This window comes from Anas acuta, chromosome 6 (genome assembly GCF_963932015.1).
Source record: "Anas acuta chromosome 6, bAnaAcu1.1, whole genome shotgun sequence".
NCBI classification, from domain to species: domain Eukaryota; kingdom Metazoa; phylum Chordata; class Aves; order Anseriformes; family Anatidae; genus Anas; species Anas acuta.
In genome coordinates, this window is record NC_088984.1 from 24,129,627 (window position 1) to 24,152,859 (window position 23,233).

The following is a 23,233-nucleotide window of genomic DNA, read 5'->3' on the forward strand; positions in this document are numbered from 1 at the left end:
CTGAGCAAGAAGATAGGTTCGGGCTACCAATATTCTGTACTGGTATGTTTTATGGTACTGTTAAGTGAGAACAAAGAACTAAAAAAGTAAGTCTTGCTAGCTAACATTCTAACAACAAATTCAATATGCGTGAGTATGGTAGCCCGCATCAAGCGACTTGCAAGACAGTCACATAAAATGGAAAAAAACAATTTTGAAGGGCCTGTTACAAGCTGCTTCAAAACAAAAACCTGTATCTGGCAGAAAACTCAGACTGGTTTATAAAATATGAATATAAGTCTCTAGACTGTATTGGAACCCAATATTTGTACTTAATTCTATATTTTCTTCCACTTTTCCCTCTGACACTTCCTATTTTTTCCTATGAAGCATAGGCATTAGCAGCATAATTTCATCAGTCTCATTAATAATGCCACAACAGTGCTAGAAAAATCATGCTTATGAACAGATTTTTTTTCAGCCATCCACTTACTTGCTTTTACTTTTAATTGCCTGACAATATAGCAATTAACTATTGAAATAATGAAAGAACATCCATAATATGGGCTGAGATAACTTTAAGTTTATGAACCACTGAATTCTAATTTGATATCAGGTAAAACTTTTTCCAGCCATCTGTGGCAGCACAGATGATATACTTCTGCTTTCATGAATCACCAGCAACTCCCAATGCCTATGGATCCAAAACATCTTCCATTTATACAAACAAGAAATGAATACAAGCAAGGAGCATACCAACCTGCTTTGTAGCCCATGCCTTCCTTCAATGACAGACTGAATTTTTTTCTTTTACCATGTCCTAGGTTGGCTTTTTTTTTTTTCCTTAAGTACTGAAGTTAACTAATAAAAGATTCTAAATCTTTTATTTTTATATTTAGGGAGGTAAAAAAAAAAAAAAGTTGTTTTAAATGCTGAGAACTTCATTTTTCTTATATTTTTCCTTAAATTCAGATAGATTTTTTTCTCAAAAACAACTCACCTTTTCAGCACTTGAATGAAATGCAACAGCCGTTTCCAGCCTCTGTACTCTTTCTTCAGAAGTTAATGTAAACTGTTTCCACACTCTGTTCAATCTTGGAAGTGTGTCCCCTGAGGACCTTGAAGTGCATCGTAGGGACTGGCACAGCACAACAGTTGCCTGTAGTAACTGTCTTCCATAATCATAAGTACTCTAAAAGTTGGAGGACAGGAAGATACACATAAGAACTCTGCATTTAACTTAAGAGCAAGTTATCTTAAAATGACAGCAGACACGTTTGTGAAACCTCAACTTAGATCCACGGAGTACATTGAACAAATCCGGTCTACTAGAAAATGCTGCTGAAGCATGCATAAAATTGTCATGACCACAAACAGTTCTTTGTTCTATAAAAATATGCTCCCCAGAAAATAATGAAAAAATATCAGTGTCTAGGCAAAAGGGCAGACCTTCTGGAAAACAGAGAATAGCTGCTTGTATTTTGCACTGTATGCTTGGTATCTACTGCCAAGATGACCGTCTCACTGATACCACCATCACCATGTTTCTGGTCACACAGCATCGAGGTGCTTTGTAGCACACAATTATGACAACAAGCTATCCCCTTGTCATGGTCAGTTCTAATTCCTCTAGTTCTAATTCCTCTAGTTCCTCCTTACATAGTCTCCATTCACTAAAAGAGAGTATCAGTTCTAGTGTAACTGGTGTAACTACAAAATATTACATCTGTTAATTAGCAACAGTGATTTAGACATTCCTGAAAACAGTATATATCTAAAATGGCACATAAAAAAGGCATAGCTTTTACATATTCTACTTTTAGGTGAAATTCACATGTACCTGGGTCCTGGGTCTGGCTGGGATGGAATTCATTTTTCCTGCAGCAGCCCATACAGTGCTGTGCTCTGCACTTGGAGCTGCAACAACACTGGTATCACACCAGTGTTTTGTCTATTGCTAGCTATTTTGTCTATTGCTGTCTGGTGCTGGCACAGCACCAGGATTCCCTCCAAAGCCCCCCAAAGCCAGTAGGCTAGAGCCTGGCAAGAGTTGGGGAGGGAACATTACCAGGACAGCTGATCTAAACTTACCAAACAGATATTCCTTGAGCAGGACTATCATAAACCAATAATAAACTACCTGGAAAATCAGTCTCCATTTCATGAAGTACAGCACAAAACAGACTGAAATTATGTTGCTCACCAACATTTCATTATTTTGTTTGGAGTCCTTCAAAAGCATTACAAAGCTGTTTAAAATAAACACTTTTAAAAGGTCAATGTGAAATTCAAGTTCTGTGGTTTGTACTGCCTGTGCATAGCCAGTAAACTGCTGTAGTAGAACTGCAGCATCACTACTGGTGATGGATCACCAAAATCTTCACTTCAAAATCTCATTAGATTCATAACTATTTCAGGAATCATGATTTATTTGTTCAAGCATTAAGACAAAACATGAAGACGAGGAACAGCTGTTCTATTACTGCACATATAGATGGCAATCCTATTTAAGACATTTTCTGAAACTGTACCAAACCCATACTACTGCTACAGGTAGTTCATTTTACCTGTGCAACATCAACAAATTTTCGATGTTTCTCCAGCAAAACTTTTGTTTCTTGTGAATCATCTCCCAGTCGGATATGTGTCTTCAGCAGAGCATCCAACAGTTCACTTAACCATTCTACTGCCTTAAAAATACATATAAAAAAATTAGAAGAATAAAAGCTAGGAAATTAAAATGACATTCATCCAGCAGGGTGAATTAACTACAACACTAGTGTATACTTTTGATTTGGAAAAAGTTAAGGTATCAGTTAAACTAGTAGATTGTGCATGAAATCCCCCAAACCACTATTTTCAGTCACTGCCATATCCTTTATTTGCACCGTAGAAATTCATTAGCTAAAGCATCTGAAAGCGACAAAAAATAATGCTGTACAACTATCAATCCCCCCTAAATTTAGCTAGAGGATTACAAAGACCAGAATGATGAAATTCTGTAGCCATTTCCATACCTGAGCGGCATCTTCTTCACATTTAAATAATTGTACCATCTGAAGCATCTTCAGTCGTCGCACATCTACCATATCCTCACACCTTTAACAGTAGCACATACATACATAGTAGACAAAATACACTCTGAGTTTGACAATAATGTTTTCAAGGAGCAACATTAAAATGCAAGTGTCCATGGAAAGGTGACCAAAGCATTCTTGTGCTGCTTAGAATGATCAAAATAAATACTGCCTGTCATAATAAGAAGAAACAAGTAAGCAATAAAAAGAACTGAGCACTACAACCCACAGACATCATAATCTTAAAGAGTCTAGACATGGTTATGCTACAGAAAGTAGTGCCAGTAATAGATAGATGACCTTCCAGCTGCATTTCAGATTCCTTACCCTGTTGCACTGGTGTGATTTGCAGGCCAGAGGCTTTCATGGCTAAGACAGACTTTTTCTGCTGAAATATTTAGGCAAAAGCTGTCTTGAACCTGCCATAATTGTGATTCGTTCTGTCAGCTGGTGACAAAGCTTTATTGGTGAATAAAATGTAAACTGTTTAAAATCACAGTATACTTTTTTTTTTAAGCTAAAGATTGCAGCAGTTGAACCCTTACGATTCTAATTCATATAAAAACTAATTCCAATTCTCTTGCTCTGAATTAAGAACATTTTGCAGTTTTGTGTAGCCAGAATTAACAAGTATTGAAACCCATTTTCCTTTAACTGTGAGAGCTAAACGTTAAAACATTTAGCAGAATGACCTTTCTGCTTCAATTTCAGAGTAAGTAAACAGCAAAATTCAGACTCCTGTCTCACATAGCAAACCAAATGACTAGTGTCAACAACAGTTAGCACTATAAGCAAATGCTAAAGACCGCAGGCACATCTCTTTTTCAAACTGGTTGCAAACACATAAGCACTTCCAAAGAACAGTTCCTTATAATCCTGTGTTTTTGTTAAGTGCTTTGCAGTGCTGTAATGCTTACAGAAAGGAAATTTATTGCTCTAATAATGCAAGGAAAGAGTTTGTGTGCTCTGAAAGCATAAATAAGGCAGAAAAATGTCCCTAGAAATACACATTACACTACTTGTATGTATATGTAAGCAAGAAACATTCCACTGAATTTGAGGAAAATTAAACATCAAAAAAATACCGCTGAACACTATGTATTCTGTACTTTCTAAAAGTACCCTTCTGTATTTTTCATCGGACAATGACAATTTGGTAATTAAATTAATAAAAGTTATAAAAAAAGAATTTTATTTTCAGTCTAAGTTAAGTCTGATTCTTTTGCAAACAAATGTCAGAAGGCAGAAATAAATTACATTAATTTCCCAACCACTTATTTTCTATTTCTCTCTACAAACATCTTTTTGATGAGAAAAGACTACTGCTAAACCCTGCTCTCTTGTATGTACTTAACCAAGAAACCTCTGGTGTTGTGATAAGATGTATTACACGCCTGGTTAAGCTTATCTTGTTAGCTGGAATAAGCTATGCTGTTTAGTTACATAAACCTAATAAAAACTTAATTTCCCATTCTAAAATTCAAACTCCCATTTCTTTTCACCATCTGAAGGATACTACACTAATAAAACTAATAAAATATACAGATTCTATTCAGTCTTGATTTGAATTTCATTTAGTTTCACTTGATATACTGGAATATTACATAAAAAAATCTAGTTCACAAACTGAACACAAAACCAAGAAAAGTTCCAACAATCCCTACAACAGGTGCAAGAAGCTATGGCTAATCTAGGGCAACTGGATTACGATTATGGATACTGACAATTAAGTCAGATTCAGAATGTGCCAGAATGAAAGTTCCTGCTAGTTTAAAAACCTTGTCAAGTTGAACACATTCATGAGGTTATAAGATCTTTGCTGAAGCTAAAGTAGAAAGACTGAAACAGAGAAAATGTGAGCTAAAACAGTGTCCTTCAACGTTTTAATCAAGAAGTACATCATCTAAATAGTTGCTGCCTTTATCTGCTCTCTCATAAATATCAACGCACAGGACTTTCTTCTCAACCTAGGGATTCACAAATCACTTCATACAACTGTAAGAATTACAGGCATGTAATGTCTGACTTTAACTGACTTAGAGAGCTGAGGCAGCATTTAAAGACCTATTTAAGCATATAGGCATAGCAGATGCTTAGGAAAGAGCATCCAAACAGATGAAGTATACAGCAATATTTTACAGTAATGCAAATGTGCTTGCTTCCAGCAATTCTAGTCCACTGACTTTGAGGCACAGGTTGCATCTATATTTAAAGATCTTTGATATGTGTATCCTCCCACAATTTGTCCAAACTCTTCCAGAAACTAGTTAAGCTTAAACAATCTTGTGGCAAAGAGTTCCACACCTTATTTACATACCTAATTACCAGCTTTAATTTTCAGCGTTTAAGCCAGTTCCATTTGATGTCTTCAGCTTTTGTACAGAAAGAGGCAATGAAAAAAAAAAAACAAAACCTATCCCTATCTTTTCCTTGGCTCACTCTTTCTTGCAGACCTTTATCTTACTTTTTGTCTCCCTTCCAGGCTGAAGATACTCAGTTTAATCATTTATTATCTGAAAACTGTTTCATACCTTTGTCTAGGCATTTTATTGCCTTTTTTTTTTGTCCTCTGACTTGCTACATTTCTATATCCCTTCTGAGGAGAGGGACAAGAATTATGGAATGCTTCAAACACAAATGCACCACACACCTATACAGCGGCACCAAGATGTTTTCTTTTTAGTTTTCAACTCCTTTCCTAATAATACTTAGCATTCTACTTGCTTCTCACAGTATGACAAAACACTTCTTTGAAAAAACTTCTCCAACTTTGATCTTTGGAAGTAGCAGCTAGTTCAGAGTTCATCACTACATATATCAAGTTTTTCCCTTTCCTATGTACTTTTCTTTTCTTACTTCTGAATTCCAAGTGCTGTTTTACTGCAGTGACGCATGGTCCTCCAAAACTTTGTGCAGTTGGCCCTCTAAACAACAGTACTACGCAAGTAAACAGGATTCAGGGGACATACTTAAGACAGGATGTTCTTTAAGTGATATCAAACTATGTGGTTCCTTACACTGAGTTCCCTAAGAAAACAATCTGTATTTAGAAGTCATTCCTAAAATGAGCAACTTGACATGCATTAAACCTCATTGCTCCCTAGCTGCCCCTTTTTGTTCAACCATCATCCACAAAGTTCAGGCACTTTCTATGGAGAGTACTTCATTGTCTCAGATGTTACAACAGAAATGATGAGCATCATCATCTGATTCTCTGAGATAGAGCAGAAGGCAGTAATATAGCCAATCCACAGTATTATTATATATCAATGGAAAGTTTGGATGAAGTGAGGGGTGGCAAAATCCATCCTTCCCACAATTCTCCCAAGTATTTTCCTCTGCTAAAATTTCATCCCCCACCCTATGTAAGTTTTTCCAAAACTTACATAAGTTTTTATGTAAGTTTTTTTTAAAAAAACTTTTTATGTAAGTTTTTTTTTTTTTAAACTTACATAAAACACCGAACATGTTTCCAAAGCTGAACTCTGTGCCTCCCCTTTTGCTGGTCGGGGGGACAGAGCTAAAAGGGTAGAGGTTGGAGAAGGAAAGTAGAAAATTTGGAACATTACCAGTGCATACTTTTAGAGCCACGATCACTACTGTAGTATTGGTATATTGGTGTTATTATCTCAAACAGATAACGTTTAGAAGATCTCCTGCATCTGTTCCATAACTGCATATAAAAGGAACGAGCATAGGAAAGTATTCAAATTCTCCCAACAAATACTGAAATGCCAAGGTGCCTGGATTTAGGAATACGCTCCAGTAGACCAGACATGGAAACTTGTCTTTTTAAAAAATATATTATGAATGTATTATGAATTATGAATTTTAATACATCTCTTCACTGAAAAAAAAGCAAAATGGTCTCTCTAAAAAGAGATTTTTTAAGGATGACTTTTTAAAGAGAGGTATTTTAAGATGGCTTATGAAAATCTTAGTGACTATGACTGTTATTACCTTTGTTTTCTAAGTTGCATATCTTCCATCACTCCTTGGATGTGGTCCACATTTTCTTTGTTTTCAATAGTCACATCTTTTCCATACGCCCAGGATGCCTGACTAGATATCTGATCAAGAAGACTTTGACCTTTCTCACGCAAGCCTTGCAGGCCTAAGTCTAAAGAAAAAAAAAGAAAACAGAAAAAGTAAAAAACAAAAATTTAACTTTCTCATTTGTGCTTTTTTTTTCCTCAAGTCAAGAGAAGAAATTAAATAGAAACTCTGAGATGGGTAGCTGGAAAGTGAAAAGGACGTTACTACATCTATTTCTCTACCCTTTCCAATTTCTAAGTTTGCACAAGTATTCTTCCAGATGAACAAAGAGCTAAGTCTTTGCTATTTTATGATCTAGCAGATAAAAAGAAAAGGAATAAAAGCTGACAGTGAGTGTTAAATTTTCAGCACACAAAAAGCTAATTAACATCTTTCATCCACACAGTTTCAGAATACCTCTAATGTTCATCACTGCTAGGCAGTTGTAACCTAAACGCTCCACCATGGCAGAAGTTAGTATTTTATAATGCATCTGATATGGTTGATACATTTCTCAATACTGAAATATGCTAACAGTTACAATCTGCTATCGCATTTATATTTGGCAGGTCTACTCTTCATTCTCCTAAAGGAATATCTGTTTCACGTATAAGTCACTGTTACAGTCTAAGAATGATTATTTCTACCACATGCAATTTTGCTTTACAATTCTTCTTCCACATAAGCTTGACAGTGTAACAAGCTTAAGCGTTGCGTTTATTAACATACACATTCCAAAACACTGCAAAATACTTGTTAGAAACAAACATTCTAAAACCAAGTGGAAGACAATCTTAGTCATTAAAGGTCAGTTCTTGGAACAAAAAGAAGGGTACAATTTAAGCACTATATTCTCAAGGTATTAAGAATGATTAGTGGGAAAAAGTCTGTTAACAGATGAAATGCATAGTAATGGTATATAACCAATACATAAATTAGTAAATTAGTAAATTAATTATTAAATTAGTAAATGAATTAGTAAATCGGTAAATTAATTAGTAAAACATTTAAAAGACAACTCCAGAACACTTCCCCAGACTAGACAGCACCAGCAAGCCAAAGGTAGTTAGATGGAACTTTACTTAGCTAGAAATCTGAAGAGACAGATACTCCTTTATCTGCTGTCCTTTTCAAACGGGATTTGGGGAGCAAGGACACTTTTTTCCTATAATGCATTCATTAGAATGCATCAGTCTGAAATGCAGAAATATTATGCTTACCAACGCTTTTCAATTTCTCTTCCAGTAGTTTTAAAGTTTGTTGAATCGATGCTCCATCTGCTGGTGCTACATCTACACACAACATTCCTAGTAAGCCATCCAATTGCTGAGACAACTAAAACAAAAAACAAGTATCGCTGTTTAAAAAGAAGTTTGGAGCTTGAGATACTTGGGTCTGCAATCTATTTCCTAAATGTTTAGGAATCTGTAATTTCATATGTGTCTTTTCACATCTTTAGGAAATCAATTCAAGATGAGAGATAAATGTCCCACCTGCTTATAAGCATACATCCCTAGGTGGGGGAAAAAAAGCCAAGATTCTTTAAACAAATACAGAAAAGGAATAAACAATTCTTAAAAGGAACTATGAAGTGTATATCCAATAATCTTTAAAATAAAAAGGTATCATCGTGGTACAGGTAACGCACATGATTCTAATAAAAAAGCAAGAGCAAAACTATATATTTTTTTTTATTTACTAGCCATTCCGTTTCAAATGCTATTGAAATGTAAGATATATTGCAATGAGCTTTTCTCCCAAAAATTCATCTTCCCAGTGTTTCAATCAGTAAATGAAGACTGAGGGCATTTTCCAAGTGACATTCTGTCTTCCCTCCTTAAATCTTTTCCAATGAACTGAAAGCTTACAATAATACAGTAATAACACATTGGCAGGTGAACCCGTGAAAAGTTAGGAAGAACAACTTACATCTTGGGCAACACTGTGAAATTCAAGTGCTGCTTGTAATAGATTCTGCCTGAATTCCAGCTGACTGGCCTGCCGGTAACACACATCACTCAGCTGTTGCTGTAATGCTTTTAATTCCACAAGGTCCTCCTCATCCCCTGCATTTAGAAGAGCTGCAATCTGCTGATTAAGCTCAACATAAACAGCAAACCACTCCTACAGACACAAAAAATACTATTAAAATAATACCAAACATTTTTCTCTTAATATGGCATGCATCTTAACTCCAGATTAATAAATAATCAGATTTTAAAATGATTTTATTACAGCTTACACTATAATTATGAAATCTCACAGGAGAGGAGAACTTTTGTAGTTTTAAATCAACTCAAAAAGTGCTTAGCACATTTTAAATAACACATATACTGCAATATAAAAAAAAATGGTGTAGAAAGATGGGAAGATAACAAACCATAAACAGCATAATTACCATCTCCCAGCACAAACTCCCACTCAAACTACTTTACTGAACCAACAGAAGAATTCCACCATTTTTAAACAAACTTCTAATACTTACATGTCTATAGTGCTTTATTGAATAAAGCAATTTTTGACAAGTAGTAAAGCATTCCAAAGGGTGTTCAAAAGACTATCTAGATGTTACTTTCAGTGACACAACTGAAACCAGCAGTAATTTTCCTAAACCTTTAGAAAAAAAACTACTACTGTTCACAAAGTGAAAGTAATCATCATCTTTTAAATACATTGGGCTTTCTGTATATTGGAACTTCCAAATGACCCTTCTTCCTTATTTAAGGAAAGCTTTATACTACTCAATTCAAAATGCGCAGAAAACTTGAAAACTTCATTTTCAAGTGTTTTGATTACTGAATGCATATACAGGAGTTAATGTTGTCATGGTGGTATATTTGCAAAAGAAAGTACTTCAAATATTTAACAATTCCGGGAGATTTAAAAATCACTTGATATGTCAAGATCACATGCACATCTTGCATTATTTAGATGCCTGAAAAATAAAACATTTGCCTGGAAGCTTTTATTTTAGCCAACAGTAAAATGACATTCAAATGCCCTATGTATTTCTAACAACATTGAACAGCACCATCTATTGGCCTAAAATATCTGTATGAATTAGTATTCTTGTCAATCTCCAGTGAGGATGTTTGTCTTTTTTTTTTTTTTTTTTTTTTAAAGTTATGCCTTCAGCTTTTGCTTCATTTATTCACAAAGCATGTAAAATACAGAATATAAATATTCATGCTCTTGTTGTGTTTTTTGTTTTTTTTTTACCCAAAGCTTTCTCTACCATCTGTTCACAGGAAGAAAGAATATAAGATACAATTAGGAAAAAAAAGTCACAAAAAAGTTAAATTAGCAATCAACCAAAATTTTAAGAGCAGAATAAATCTTTCATCTACCCCAAAAGAGCCAGCTAGTGAAAAATCTTCCATCATCACACTTGTGCTATAGATACATAGATACACAAGCTCATTAACTCAGTTTACACAACACCTGTTATTACCTTTAGATATTGAACGTACAAATCAAGCTTACCAAGCATGACAAATCAAACATAGCATTGCAAGTCAAACAAAAAATCTAGGTCAACAATTTATTTTCATCATTAAAGAAAGTAAAATGTTTGCAGTAATTGATTTTCAGTAAGCTATCAGTGCAATTAAGAGACTGGTAAACCATACAATATGGTTTATAATATAAATAATAATTATAAAATACTTATAATTATATAATATTTATAATATAATTAAAATGGATACAAAATAAAATATAATATAAAATAAACATAAAATGTGTATTTCTCCTATTTTCCACTAGGGACATATCGAAGATGTTCATGACACCTCAACCATGTAAAAAAAGGCCATCACTCATACAAAAATAACAGCTCAAGTATAGAGCCCATCAATAAAACAGGCAGGAAATGGGGATACCCCCAAACATAACAAACAAATACCTTTTTTTTTTTTTCCCACTTTCAAAGTAAACTGAAGCAGAAAAGGCTACTTTGATAACAAGTCTAACAAGATAACAAATCTTGTTTGCATCTTTGGAATTGTCTTTAACATACAAGCAATATAATCAGCAATAAATGAGAGAGATGAACGAAAAAGAAAACAAGCTGTCAAATCAATTTTAGGAGAGAAAATACTCAGCTATTGTGAGATGTTTAGAAATAAGAGAAAAAGGCCAACCACATTCCATTGCTGTTTTCAAAAAATTGTTTGAATTTATAAACGGAAATCCTAATAATTACTGTTGGTATAAAAATGGAAAATAACTTTTCTGTTTCTACAAAATCCTGCCACAACAAGAGAACCAGGAAATATTTGGCATTTTCTGTGCCTTACAGTGATGAGCAAGCTGTAGGTCATACTGTAAACTTCACTGGGATTTCACTGACTTCAAAGACTGTATTTAGCCACAGCTAAAGCATAGTTCTCTATGCTACAGACAGTGAGAACAAAGTCTACACTAACTTGTTAGTCTGAAGTGCTAGTATGTTTAAAAGGTTTTCACAATTACTTTTGTCAATAAAGAATGCAGTGGATTTTTTTTGTTTTAAATTAGGATTCTAAGTATAAGATGCTTTAAACTTCAGAAGATACTGTTTTTCAACATAGAACATTGCTCAAAGAGCTTAAAGCACTGAAAACACAAAGGAGATGAGATCACTTGACCAAAACAGACGAATACCTACAATGCACCTTCATCTGAGCAACAAAAGCATAGTAAAGGACGTAGCCAACAGAAGCAATGTAGTCTAGGGCACAGTTTCTCAGACTACTGTGTGCTTTTTTTATTCTCCTCTAAATTGGAAAAGCTGTAGTCCAACCGTGATTTTTTATTCCACAGCTGTAAAGGGAACTTCGGAAAAGTGGGCTTAGTTTTCAGTGGCTACATTAAAAAAGTCAGACAAGAGGAAATCCACTGTGGGTGACTTGCCTTTTGAGAACACTGAAAATTCACATCCCGGTTCAATAATAAATTATTGTTATTATTAAATTCTTAAAGTTTAATAATAAATTATAATTATTAATAATATATGGAAAAAAAATACTGAACCTTAGGCAGCCTTGGAACTTAGAAGCAAAGACATTCAGTACACCTACAAAACAGTCTCTTAAATATTTCATGATGAGCAAAAGGTATATTTTAAATCTTGATCAATGAAAGCATTAAGCCAGTTTCAGCTTCTGGTAAACGTAGTTTAATAAAGAAAATTATTAACTTATTCACCCAAGAAGTATAGGATTTTTCAGCCCTTGCCTGCCCAACCAGAGGCAGGGAGGAAAAAAAAATTCACTCCACCTGTTCTATATGAAACCTTAAAAAAATGCTCTACCATAATAAAATAAAATAAAATAAAAACATGAATAGAAATCATTATTTTTCCACACTGGAAAAGAAAATAAATAACATCTACATACAGTGAACATAAGTTCCTACATTGCTTAGATAGTAAACCATAAGATCATTCACTAAATTTCTAGGTACTCTAACCAAAAAACATTGCATGTAACGACAAGCACTTAAAACTGTTTTGCTACTTGAAAAGGACAGTGGAAGTCTCACACTGTGCTGACTCTCAATCTCTTCATGCTTCTGTTGCAATGCTTGTGAAGCTCTAATTGAGTCACCTATTCCCCACTGGGTCCTTAGCTGTTCTGATCCAGGTCCTTCAAGCCAATTGACTACCTGTAAACAAGATAAAGATGACAAAGAATAAAACAGCAGATCAATTACATGAAAACTGGGAAAAAAATAATTCTAACATAAGCAGAAATATATAATCTATGGAAGTTATCTTGTTCAATCGATTCATATCTTCAAAAGCATTATGTAGGAGTTACTTTTCATTAACCTTAGCCTGTCATCTCCATAAAAGCAGGTGGGATCTAGCAAAGATTGGTGTCACTTTGTATCTGTCTATAACAAGTTAAAACACGATTTTTTTGATAAGGACACTTAAACAAGACTTTTTTTTTTTTAACTGAATTACAATGTACAGCTGTACATTGTAATCTCACATCTGAGAGTTTTCTCTCTGTTTTGTTGAATATCTTAACACACAAGTACATGATATGTATTTATTCCAAAATTAAAATTTATACCTTTAGTATTTTATATGTTTATTTTGTTCAACTTGCTCCATTCAAACTACAGAAGCCTCTTACAGAGTTTTAATGGCATCATCTTATTGGATCTGCCCTGGCAGAACTCTGCAGGGTCCTGGTGATAGAGTTTTGGATTATGACATGAGATTTTATTATTATTAAAAACTATTCTCATTTTTGCTATTATTTAAATTAAAGCAGAGCATCTCAATTTATACACATCTGAATTACCAGATTATACCTTAAGGGAAAATAAAGCTTTAAATTTCCAGGATGTAGACAGCCATAATTAAACCTAAAGAAAATCTCTTACAGAGACTTACTTCAGGACTCTTACTGAGTCCTCTATCCGAGTCCTACTGAAATCTATGAATACCCTCATATTTTGAACTTTAATGAAAGAACATCGGAAGCCAGCTTCTTTGGTTAGGCTTTGGAATGGGTTGCCCAGGGAGGTGTTGGAGTCACCGTCCCTGGGGGTCTTTAAGCAAAGGTTGGATGCGGCATTTAGGGACATGGTTTAGTGGGTAGTGTTAGTGGAAGGAGGATGGTTGGACCAGATGACCTTGGAGGTCTTTTCCAGCTTTAATGATTCCATGATTCTATGAATTTTTACTGCATCTTTTGTTTAAACAAAGACAACAGAACAGCTCCAAAGTTTTTCAGGAAAAATACAGTAACAGTGCAACACTGTAACTATAAAGACAAATGAAACACACTCAGGAGACAACTGGGCAATTTTTCTAGTGCTGCTAGGCCACTTTGTAACAGTAGGAAAGAAATGCCATTATCCATACCGAAGGTAACTCAATTCACTTCATGTTTAGTCATTATGTCTGTGGTTTCCACCCCAGCCTCCTTCCTATAAGCAGCACCATTTCAGAACACACCATATTTGTTCCAAAAGCATCCTGGGGTTTCCCTACTTTTATCACTTCTAGTAACCCTCGGTTGTCATATTAAGACCCTACTGTTCTTGATTTTTCCTTGTGTGAAAAATATTTGATCTGAGAAAAGTCACCAAAGGAGCTGGAGGAAGGCAGCAATGTTATTTTTGTAAAACATATGTTAATGACTAGAGATGCAATTGCAATGAAAATAACAGGAAATCAAAACAGAAAAAATTAGCAACACAGCAAGTAACTTTTCTCTGCACACACTCATTCCAACTGAAAATACTGCATGTTATACCATGAGTTGTTTTGACAAAATAAATTCCACTTCAGTTTATCTCCAACAGTCCATCATTACCTTCTTTACTTTTCTCCATTAGATCAATTTTTCCCCACAAGCCAAAAAGAAACTACATCAGTTTATAGATTTAGTAATTTTTTGTTTGTATAGCATTTAGAAAGCTTTAAAATGCACTTTATAAAATAGATTAATTCAGTAAAATATTAAAGCACATTCTTGCTGAGACTCAGTTCACTTATTATGCAGCATCCGTACTGTAGACAGAGCAAAGAAAAGACTATTTCTAATAAAAATATTGCAAAATGAGGCTGATGCCACAGTAAACAAGTTATTTAAATGCATTAACAATGGCAGTTGGCCAAGCTAGTTATAAATTTCTTTTTTCAATCAGCACATCTTGTTCAGCCACTATAACTTTACCACAGGGAATAAAATTCTCATCACCCCATTATACATGTATACACTGCCATGCTAATGTGTTCTATACAGTAGGAAGGGTGAAACCTTTGCATATATTTTTTGAATTTCCAACACAAAAATATCAGAAGTTCGCTTTTTTAAAAAAAATTTTTATTATCTGAATGACTACACAAGTGAAAAAGATTCCTCTCAGTAGGTTAATATTTTTACTCCTAGAAATAAAAACAAGATTGATTAGTTTTTATCTTCCCATACCTGGAACACTGAAGTGTCAGTACTTGATTTGCACTCGCCGTGCTTTAGAAATGTCAGTGTGTAAAGGTTAAAAGCATTATTCATTCAATTTTCTCCATAGTCAAGCTTCACAGAAACTTAAAAACATATAAATCTAATTTCAAGTAACGAACACTTGAGAAATAATCAAAGAAATTGAATTAATTTATCTCTACTAAGACTATGATGATAAAATATTGGAAGTGCCAATTACAAGCCTGTTTCCAAAGGACCAGATCAATTCATTATGACCTTTAACACAATTGATTAGGATGATTTCTGTTCATTCTGGTCAGAGTAACCTCAAAATACACTGTTAGACAAGTAAAGGAATCATGGCTTACCTTCAGTAACCGGAACTTTCAGTAACTTTCGGTAACAGTAACAGACAATGTGTCAGGGAAGTTTTCCAACTCTTAAGCAAAACTACAGTCAACTGTGTCTCATTTGTCAACGTTCTTTCTTTTGCTAACATGTCAGGTTTCTACCCTCTAACAACGTAAGAGTACATTGCCATAGTAGACAACAACGGGACAATGTGAAGGTTATTCAGTGTGGGGGTGAAAGCAGGTTGAGCTGAGCTCTGCATTCTTACCCCCTCCATGTATCAGAGGAATCTTTAGAAAGTCCCTCCTAGTAGCCAAAATATAAAGCATCCGGTCAAACTAGCATGCTGCAGTTTCAGGAGTGAAAAGAATCACGAAGAATAGCAAGAAGCTCCTCATTTGATTCTTAGTTTTGCAGAGAACACAGTCTGGGATTTGAGCTCAAGCCTTCTTCCCCATCTTATTCAAGAACAACTTCGTCCTTACCTGCATTACCTTCTGCTGAATCTCCTCTAGTTGAGTTCTCTTGCTACGTTGTCTACAAACTTCCTGGTAGCGGGTATATTGCTCTCGGAGTGAGTCTAGTAGCTTCATGACTTGTGGCTGAGCAAGTAGTTCATCATCCATTGGAGACCATGATACTCCTCCATCTGAACCATTAAATCGACGCTGTTGTAGCTCAGATAGCAACTCATGGCCTTTAAAAGAATGTATAATGGTATGGTTAATTTGGATACAAAAAAAGCACACAATGACGAGTCAGCAAATGTATTTTTAGACCGCCCAGCAGTACATTTCTGTAGCTAATCTTTCATACATTGTGCACATTTAATGATGTAATTTTATTAACATGCAGAGCACAGGGCAGTCTGTGGCGCTGTACTAGTCATAAAATAGGGCAGAAAAGTGGTATATATAAGACATATAACAGAGATACCATGAATTTAACATTCACTGACAATAATATTAACATAAGAAAACACTTGCAAAGCACAATGCTGAGTCAGAAACAACTGTAAGTATTCTTTTTTATTTCAAAATATGGTGTAGCATCCAAAGTATTTCTCTCACACCATTTGTATTCTTAGAATAAATGAACAATGTAAAAGCACTAACAAATTAAACATATCACTTCTGTTAGCTGACAAGATTTTATAAAATGCTCATAAGTTTCTACGAAAGCGCATAAAAGAATCCAAAGTATTTTGATCAAAAGTATTTTCTTGCTGTCCTCACGTTTTAATTTGTGCTTTTAAACACCATATTATGGTACAGAATCCCAGCAGTGTAAAGACTGTCATATATATGAAAATAGCATGGTTGGCTATTTATTCTTCCAATTAAACTGTTTAATGAATGTAAGTTATTGCTAAGTTGTGGTAAAAATTTCTGCATATAAATACTATACTACATGTACTACTCAACTCAGATAACCTATTTGTACTCCCAAAAGCTCGATGAACAAGTTAACAAATAAAACAGTGGTCAGTAAAGAAGCATTGGCATACAAGTAAAAATCTGCCAAACCTACATCAGCCATTCAGAACTTAAAATGGTAACATGCCAGTTCACCAAAATAAGCAAACAAAAAAATTGACACTGGAATAGTAATTACAGTACCTCAAGAAAAATGCAGAAAAATAGACTCTAAATTCAACTAGTATCATCTAGACAATCAAAATGCCAAAGGCTTTGGAGATTGCAGCAAGCAACTATAAATTACTCTGCATTTCTGATTGTGAGATGAACGTAGCTTTAAGAATTCAAATACATTTTGCCATGCTATGGAAATAAACATCCTTTATTCCATCTTATAAAACACTACAAGGCACAGATAGCTGCAGTGCAAGCAGTATAAGGTTTTTACAAGTCAGTTATACTAGGATAATTTTGATTTCTACTGTATTTTTTCAGCAGTAAATAATATTTTCAAGGTAAAAAGTTTTTTTGTTGTTGTTTTTTTTTAAACTAGATTCTTATCAAACTAAGAACTGCAGTTTTTATTTTGATTTGGAGCCTGTGAAAGCAACAGTTCTTAACATTATGGAAGGCAAGGCTTTTATTTAAAACCTTAGAACATCACCCCAACAAATCTTACAATTTTTCCTTCTTTTCATTTGGTTTGTTCATATTTGCATTTATGAGACAGAAAACTAATCAGGGAAAAAAATATATCTAACTTTCAATATAGTGGAACTGACAAAAAAAAAAAAGAAAGTACAGTTATCTGTGGGGAACTCCCGTGACTTGACAAAAGTTACTAAATTTTAAAAGCTCCAACAATTTTTTATGCAATAATTAAGAAAATAGACAGTGTTTCCAAACTTCCTTAGTAGCCACCTATTCAACAAATTGAAATGCTTTGTCCAAACATCTTACCATTAGAGGAGAATATATAATCAGACTAAAATATACTGACATTGTCTATAGACACTTTGTATTTTAAAAGCTTTAAAGACTCCAGAAAGGAACAAAAGTAATTGTTTAAGGTTCAGGGGAGATTCCAAGCAGTGAAGAGTCAGAAGACTATGTTTCACTTCTACAGATCGCCAACTCAGAACAAGGCTGATGCAAATTATCTGAGTTGTGTAATATGCTATGTGTGTTGTAGCCATTTGGTAGCTACTGAGATTAATTCATTACATAAGGTCAACATACTAGATTCATCTAGAAGCAATGTATTCTCAAATTAAACCTTTGAATTTATGGTAACACCATGAAGATGGTATCAGCACTACTAAAACCTATTTTAAACAGACAAATCATTTGGAGTTCTTCCATGTATTTGCTAAGATTTATTTTTTAATCTAAAGATTACATTAATTGATAAATTCATTACATTGAGATGTTTGTTAAGATAGTTATCATGCCCTCTGTGCTTTCATGTGGGGCATGAAAATGAATAATGAACTTTATTAACCAACATGATAATTTTTCAACTTACCTGTCTGCAGTACCGTCTCAGGATCAACTGATGGAAGGAAGTTCAAATCTACTGATCTTGAATAAAGTAATAAACATGTTATTAATCATTCATTTCTAATACAGTAGCACTACAAGGCTTCAACCAACACTGGAGCTACCACAAAGCATTAAGAGACTGTATGTTACTTTCCTCCACACCTCTCCTTCCTTCATACCCCAAAGAACTAATACATCATATACTACAAAATAGGTAAAGAACAGATCAAGTGATAAACAGCTGCATTCATAGTTAACAGAACTGCGTAACAGAGGCAGCAGCTTTGTACTTAAATGTGGCCTGCCAGCAAGGATAACTGAACAAGACCATAGCCCCACCGGCTTGTGCACTGTCTGTCGTAAGAGACTTCCAACAAAGTATAAAATGAAATACAAATATCCTGCATCCCAGCCTAATTCCTTAACTAAACAAGCTCTTTGTAAATCTATAGAAAGAGCTATCATTTATCAAAGTCATAGGAAATAACTGAAAACATCAGCTTGCCTTTGACATTGTTTAGATATGTTTTGTAACACACATGTTAAAAAAATCTTATAGTCCTTTAGTTTCTTTTGGAGACTGTTTACATCTGGTACACAACTGCTTATTAGAAAGCAAAGTACTGGGAGTAAATCCCTCTCCCCCATCTTGATTCTAAGTATCAGCAAAAACAGCCAGTCAAAATTCTCACTTTTTGTACTCATTTTTATCAAATCAGAAGTGCAGCTATATGCAATCAATAGCCAAGCGAGCATCCATACATCACAAATTTTGTAGTCTGTATTTTAAACTTTGAAAATTTCCTTACATATTTTGTATGACATTTAAGACATTACATTTTCAATATCATTTTGAATTCCAATGAAATTTTATATCAAAAACATTAATTTCAAGAAGCTAACCACACACCTCTCTTTTTCTTGAGTTCCTTTATCACTTCCATTGTTAATTAGAGCAAGCTCATCTAGTAAGGATGTTGATTCTTTTGTGAATTTTTCAAATACCTAAATAAAACATGTTTTACATTTAGAAAAACAATTTTAAGTGACAGTATTTGAAGGCATCACTACAAATTTATCTGCTAGTTCTGATAATATACTTCAACCTTTATATTATTGCCCAGCATTCAGATGGCACAGTAAAAATGGCTGAAAATAAAAAGATTTGTTCATGGAACACTTAGGAGCGCTAAGATTCCTTAAGAAAATAAGAAATAGAACACTGGATATAATGAAAAAGGGCTAAATTCTGAAACACTGACAAATCTTTAATTTTTGCAAAACCTGGAAGCCCTTATGGACATATATATTCCACCATTTGATTTAAGCCTCAATCTTTAAGTAAATCTTAAGAATAATTCTGAATGAATGTTACAAAAACATCTGACAGTTCGCTTGAACGGATTAAAATAACCACCTTTGTGAAGATGACAGTTTTTCACTGCTACGAATAAGAGCTATAGTGTAATAAATAACTGATATAAAAGAAGGAGTAGTTATGAATTAAAAAATGCTCCTAATCAGTTGCTTCAAGTGTAGGAGTACGTATAGATAGCAGGACCTGTTTAGTAAGACATTGGGTACTGCTCACATGACTCCTCTAGAACAGAGCTTTAACAGAACCAGACACGATCTGGTACCAGAACTGACATAGGCAGTAACTTTCAGGTCTTTCTCATGTTCATAATTTATTAATTCATGGTCTAGAGCTGAAGTTTCCTTAACCGATGTAAGACCAGTTAAATTTTAGGAAAAAACAAGAAGGACAAGAGGTGGACAGCTCTTAAAAGCTTATTTATAAGATAGTGGTTTATAAAACAAAAATCCACAGAACTAAAACAGAAGTCCCAGCTACAGTGGAAATACTGTGCTGATCAACTCTGTGAACGTCAGAAGTAAGTAGAAGCCACATTTGTAGATACCAGACAAAAAAATGAAAGACCACGAAGATATTCAATATCCCTTCCCCTCCCTCTGCCCCAACATGTGTCCAGACTCTCTTGGTTTCAGGAAGAGCAGAAACAAGCTGCCATGCCCTAGTCTATGCACACATACTGCTCCTCATGAAAGACTAACAGAAAACAGCGGCACAGTAGATTGTCCTTCTGCCCTTGGGTCTGAACACTTACATTTCAATTTACTAAGATCCAGATGGGGAAAAAGGTATAGCCCTCAGACTTTTTCAGGGGAAGTTCTGCTATGAGATTGGCTGCATGGTACTTTTGAAGGCTTTGGGCAGTTGGAGTTGGAAAGCATTGTGGAGAATTTGTGTCCAGAATCCCACCTATAGATCCTAGAGGGGGATACACATTTGAAGAACACATTGCACAGGAGAACAGTTTCTTTCAAGATTAAATGTTGTATTGAAGATTCAAGTAACTGGAAAACAAGTAACATTGGAGAACTGATTAGAAACGTTCTGCAGTGCTATGTGCACCTACAGTCGCTGTAACAATTTGTGTATATTAATGATTTAGGGGCGTATTTGCTCCTAGACGTTTATTGCATCCCTGTATCCACAGCACTGACAAAGATTTCAGTGTAGGGCAGCATATAGACAGGCTCTCAGTCCACAGTAACTGAGGAATAAGAAAACTTTAAAACACCTGCAGAGTCCAAATATTTCCTCCTCGCTTGGGATTTCTCCTATGAGTAGGCAGAAAGTTTCCCTTTGCAGCCACTATACCATACATTCAGGCTCTAATGGTGTAAGAGAGCTTCAATAAGGAACAAGCTAATTCAATAAATTGATTACTTTAGCTTAATTACCCTTGAGTAAAATCCAGTGTTAGTAATTACATACATTCATCCATTTGAACTGCAATTCTATGCATAGGAAAAATCTATGTGCTGAGCAGTTCCTACACAAATAAAAATTCATAGATCAAGAATGAGACATTTGAAAGAAAGAGAAAACTAACCAGCCTCTTATTCAACCAATCCATGTGATCATAGGTGAGAGTTCCTCCAAAATCTTCTGTTAGTTGGCATGGTTCAATATACCGAGTCAGTTTGTTAGCAGATACCAGAATAACCTGCAACAACAGAAGAAATTTTGGGTACAGGTGTAGGCAATGTTTATACTTAAGTACTTGACAAGTTGTGCTAAGTGTCCAGAGGTACTGAACAGAACTTCTCTGTGATTCACAAGAAGGGACCCTCTTACTGCTAAACACTTATATCAATTATGACTGGTTGCAATTAACTGGGACCTAAACCAGGCATGTAGTTTTTATATGCAGCTTACATCTCATGCATAATCCTTTACCAGAATCACCTGTACCAGCTTGTTTATGTACAGCAGGAGAAATAAACATAGTTCCTGGCTGTTTTCTTTGTGGTAACTGATGCATCTTAAGCCATACTTCACATGATCTATTTTTAGTGAACTTAGTAGCAGGATATCACGCTGCAAAGTACTTAGAAGTGTTTGCAGTATTCTCTTGCAGTAAAAGTATTTGCAGCACACTCTTGCAGTCCTTTATGCCACACAAGTTAAGCACCACTATTTACTGTGCAAATGTGCTGAACATATAGTTTAAGTAATTTTTACATTCTGTTTCCATGCCTCTCAGTTAATAAAAAAATAAAATTAATTTACTCATTCAGGACATCTCAGAAGTGAAACAAATGTAAATAAAGTGGCTGGTTCATACCACTGAAATATCACTTCTAAAAAAAGAAAACTGCCTCAATAAAAGGATGGACTGCACTGAGACTGCTTATGTCTGAGTATTTTATTGAAATACTTCAAAGGAGGGGTAAGACCAGGGGATACACTTTACAAACTTGTTCCATGGAGACATTAAAAAAATCTTTTCTAGCAAAGCAAAACCTTCATGTAACAAATATTAGCAACATGAGATAAAAATCTTTCTCCCCATCCACCCCCCACAAGTAGGATTTGATCAAAGAACACAAACTTCACGTGCATCTTATTAGCAAAATTTTGAAGATGACAAAATTGCCAATAAGAAGTCTTGTTGTAACTTATGTTGTTGCTCCAAAAAACATTTATTCTCTACAGTTCAAAAACTTTGAGCTAACGGAGTTATTGGCTTATTTCAGACAACTGCAGTAAGCCTGTTTGAAAACTTCAAAAAAAAGGAAAGCAATCATTTGAAATTTTAATGAAGTAGAAATGGAAGGGAGGTTCCTCAACAGAATTTAGCTCTTGTACTGAATTAGACTAGTGACAGTGTTAATGTTAACTCCCTCCATTTGCTTTACATTAGTAACTTTCTCTGAATTACTCTTTTAGTTAGCTACCACAGATCTCTACTTGAACATGGGCTAAGAGGAAAGAAAAAAAAAAAAAAGGTTAAAAACTGGAAGGTGTGATGTTGTAGAACAGATAAGACCCTTCTCAAAGACACACTAATAGAATATTGTCTTAGACTATCTTTACTTATTATTCTAGATAATTCTACTGTAAGGCCAGCACTTAGAGCATACAAACTGTTGCTGTCAGATCCCTAAAACTTTTTCAAAATCTGATCACAGTAATTGTCTTTGGCCTTCTGTGAAAATTAATAGCCGATCACCACATTCTGACTATTTTTCTTTATGAATTAGCATTCTATCCTCTTTGCATCTGTATTTCATGATTTAACATAAAGAACACAAAGAACATCTTCATTAATTTCTTTCCTCTGTGAAGACTGCCATTCTCCGTGATGACTTCTCATTGCTATCATCTCTATTGACAGCTCTGAATACTGGTTAAGACACAGGTATAAACGAAGACAATTTACAGTTATAAAAATAGAAGTATCCCACTATTTGCTTGCAACTTGACTGATTTTCCTTTTCCAAAATGATCTTATTATGTTGTCTTTAGAAATTTTTTTTTCCAATCTCAAGCAAAAACCTTTGGACAGCAGACTATAATGTGAACAGCTTA

The 23,233-nt window shown here is 34.6% G+C and overlaps 1 protein-coding gene across 5 annotated transcripts in view; it reads right to left on the minus strand.

Moving 5' to 3' along the window:
* Positions 1–23,233, minus strand: part of SESTD1 (SEC14 and spectrin domain containing 1) — a 54,565-nt gene that overhangs the window by 3,376 nt on the left and 27,956 nt on the right. For 4 of the 5 annotated variants that reach the window (XM_068685840.1, XM_068685836.1, XM_068685838.1 and 1 more), the window contains 11 exons: positions 21,252–21,365; positions 19,241–19,335; positions 18,314–18,369; positions 15,856–16,067; positions 12,615–12,737; positions 9,021–9,215; positions 8,312–8,426; positions 7,017–7,176; positions 2,997–3,078; positions 2,547–2,669; positions 980–1,171 (listed from right to left, as the gene is read on the minus strand). In XM_068685840.1, coding sequence (XP_068541941.1) covers positions 980–1,171; positions 2,547–2,669; positions 2,997–3,078; positions 7,017–7,176; positions 8,312–8,426; positions 9,021–9,215; positions 12,615–12,737; positions 15,856–16,067; positions 18,314–18,369; positions 19,241–19,335; positions 21,252–21,365 — 1,467 coding nt within the window. The remainder of the gene's footprint in view (positions 1–979; positions 1,172–2,546; positions 2,670–2,996; positions 3,079–7,016; positions 7,177–8,311; positions 8,427–9,020; positions 9,216–12,614; positions 12,738–15,855; positions 16,068–18,313; positions 18,370–19,240; positions 19,336–21,251; positions 21,366–23,233) is intronic. The other variant, XM_068685839.1, reaches the window with a different exon arrangement.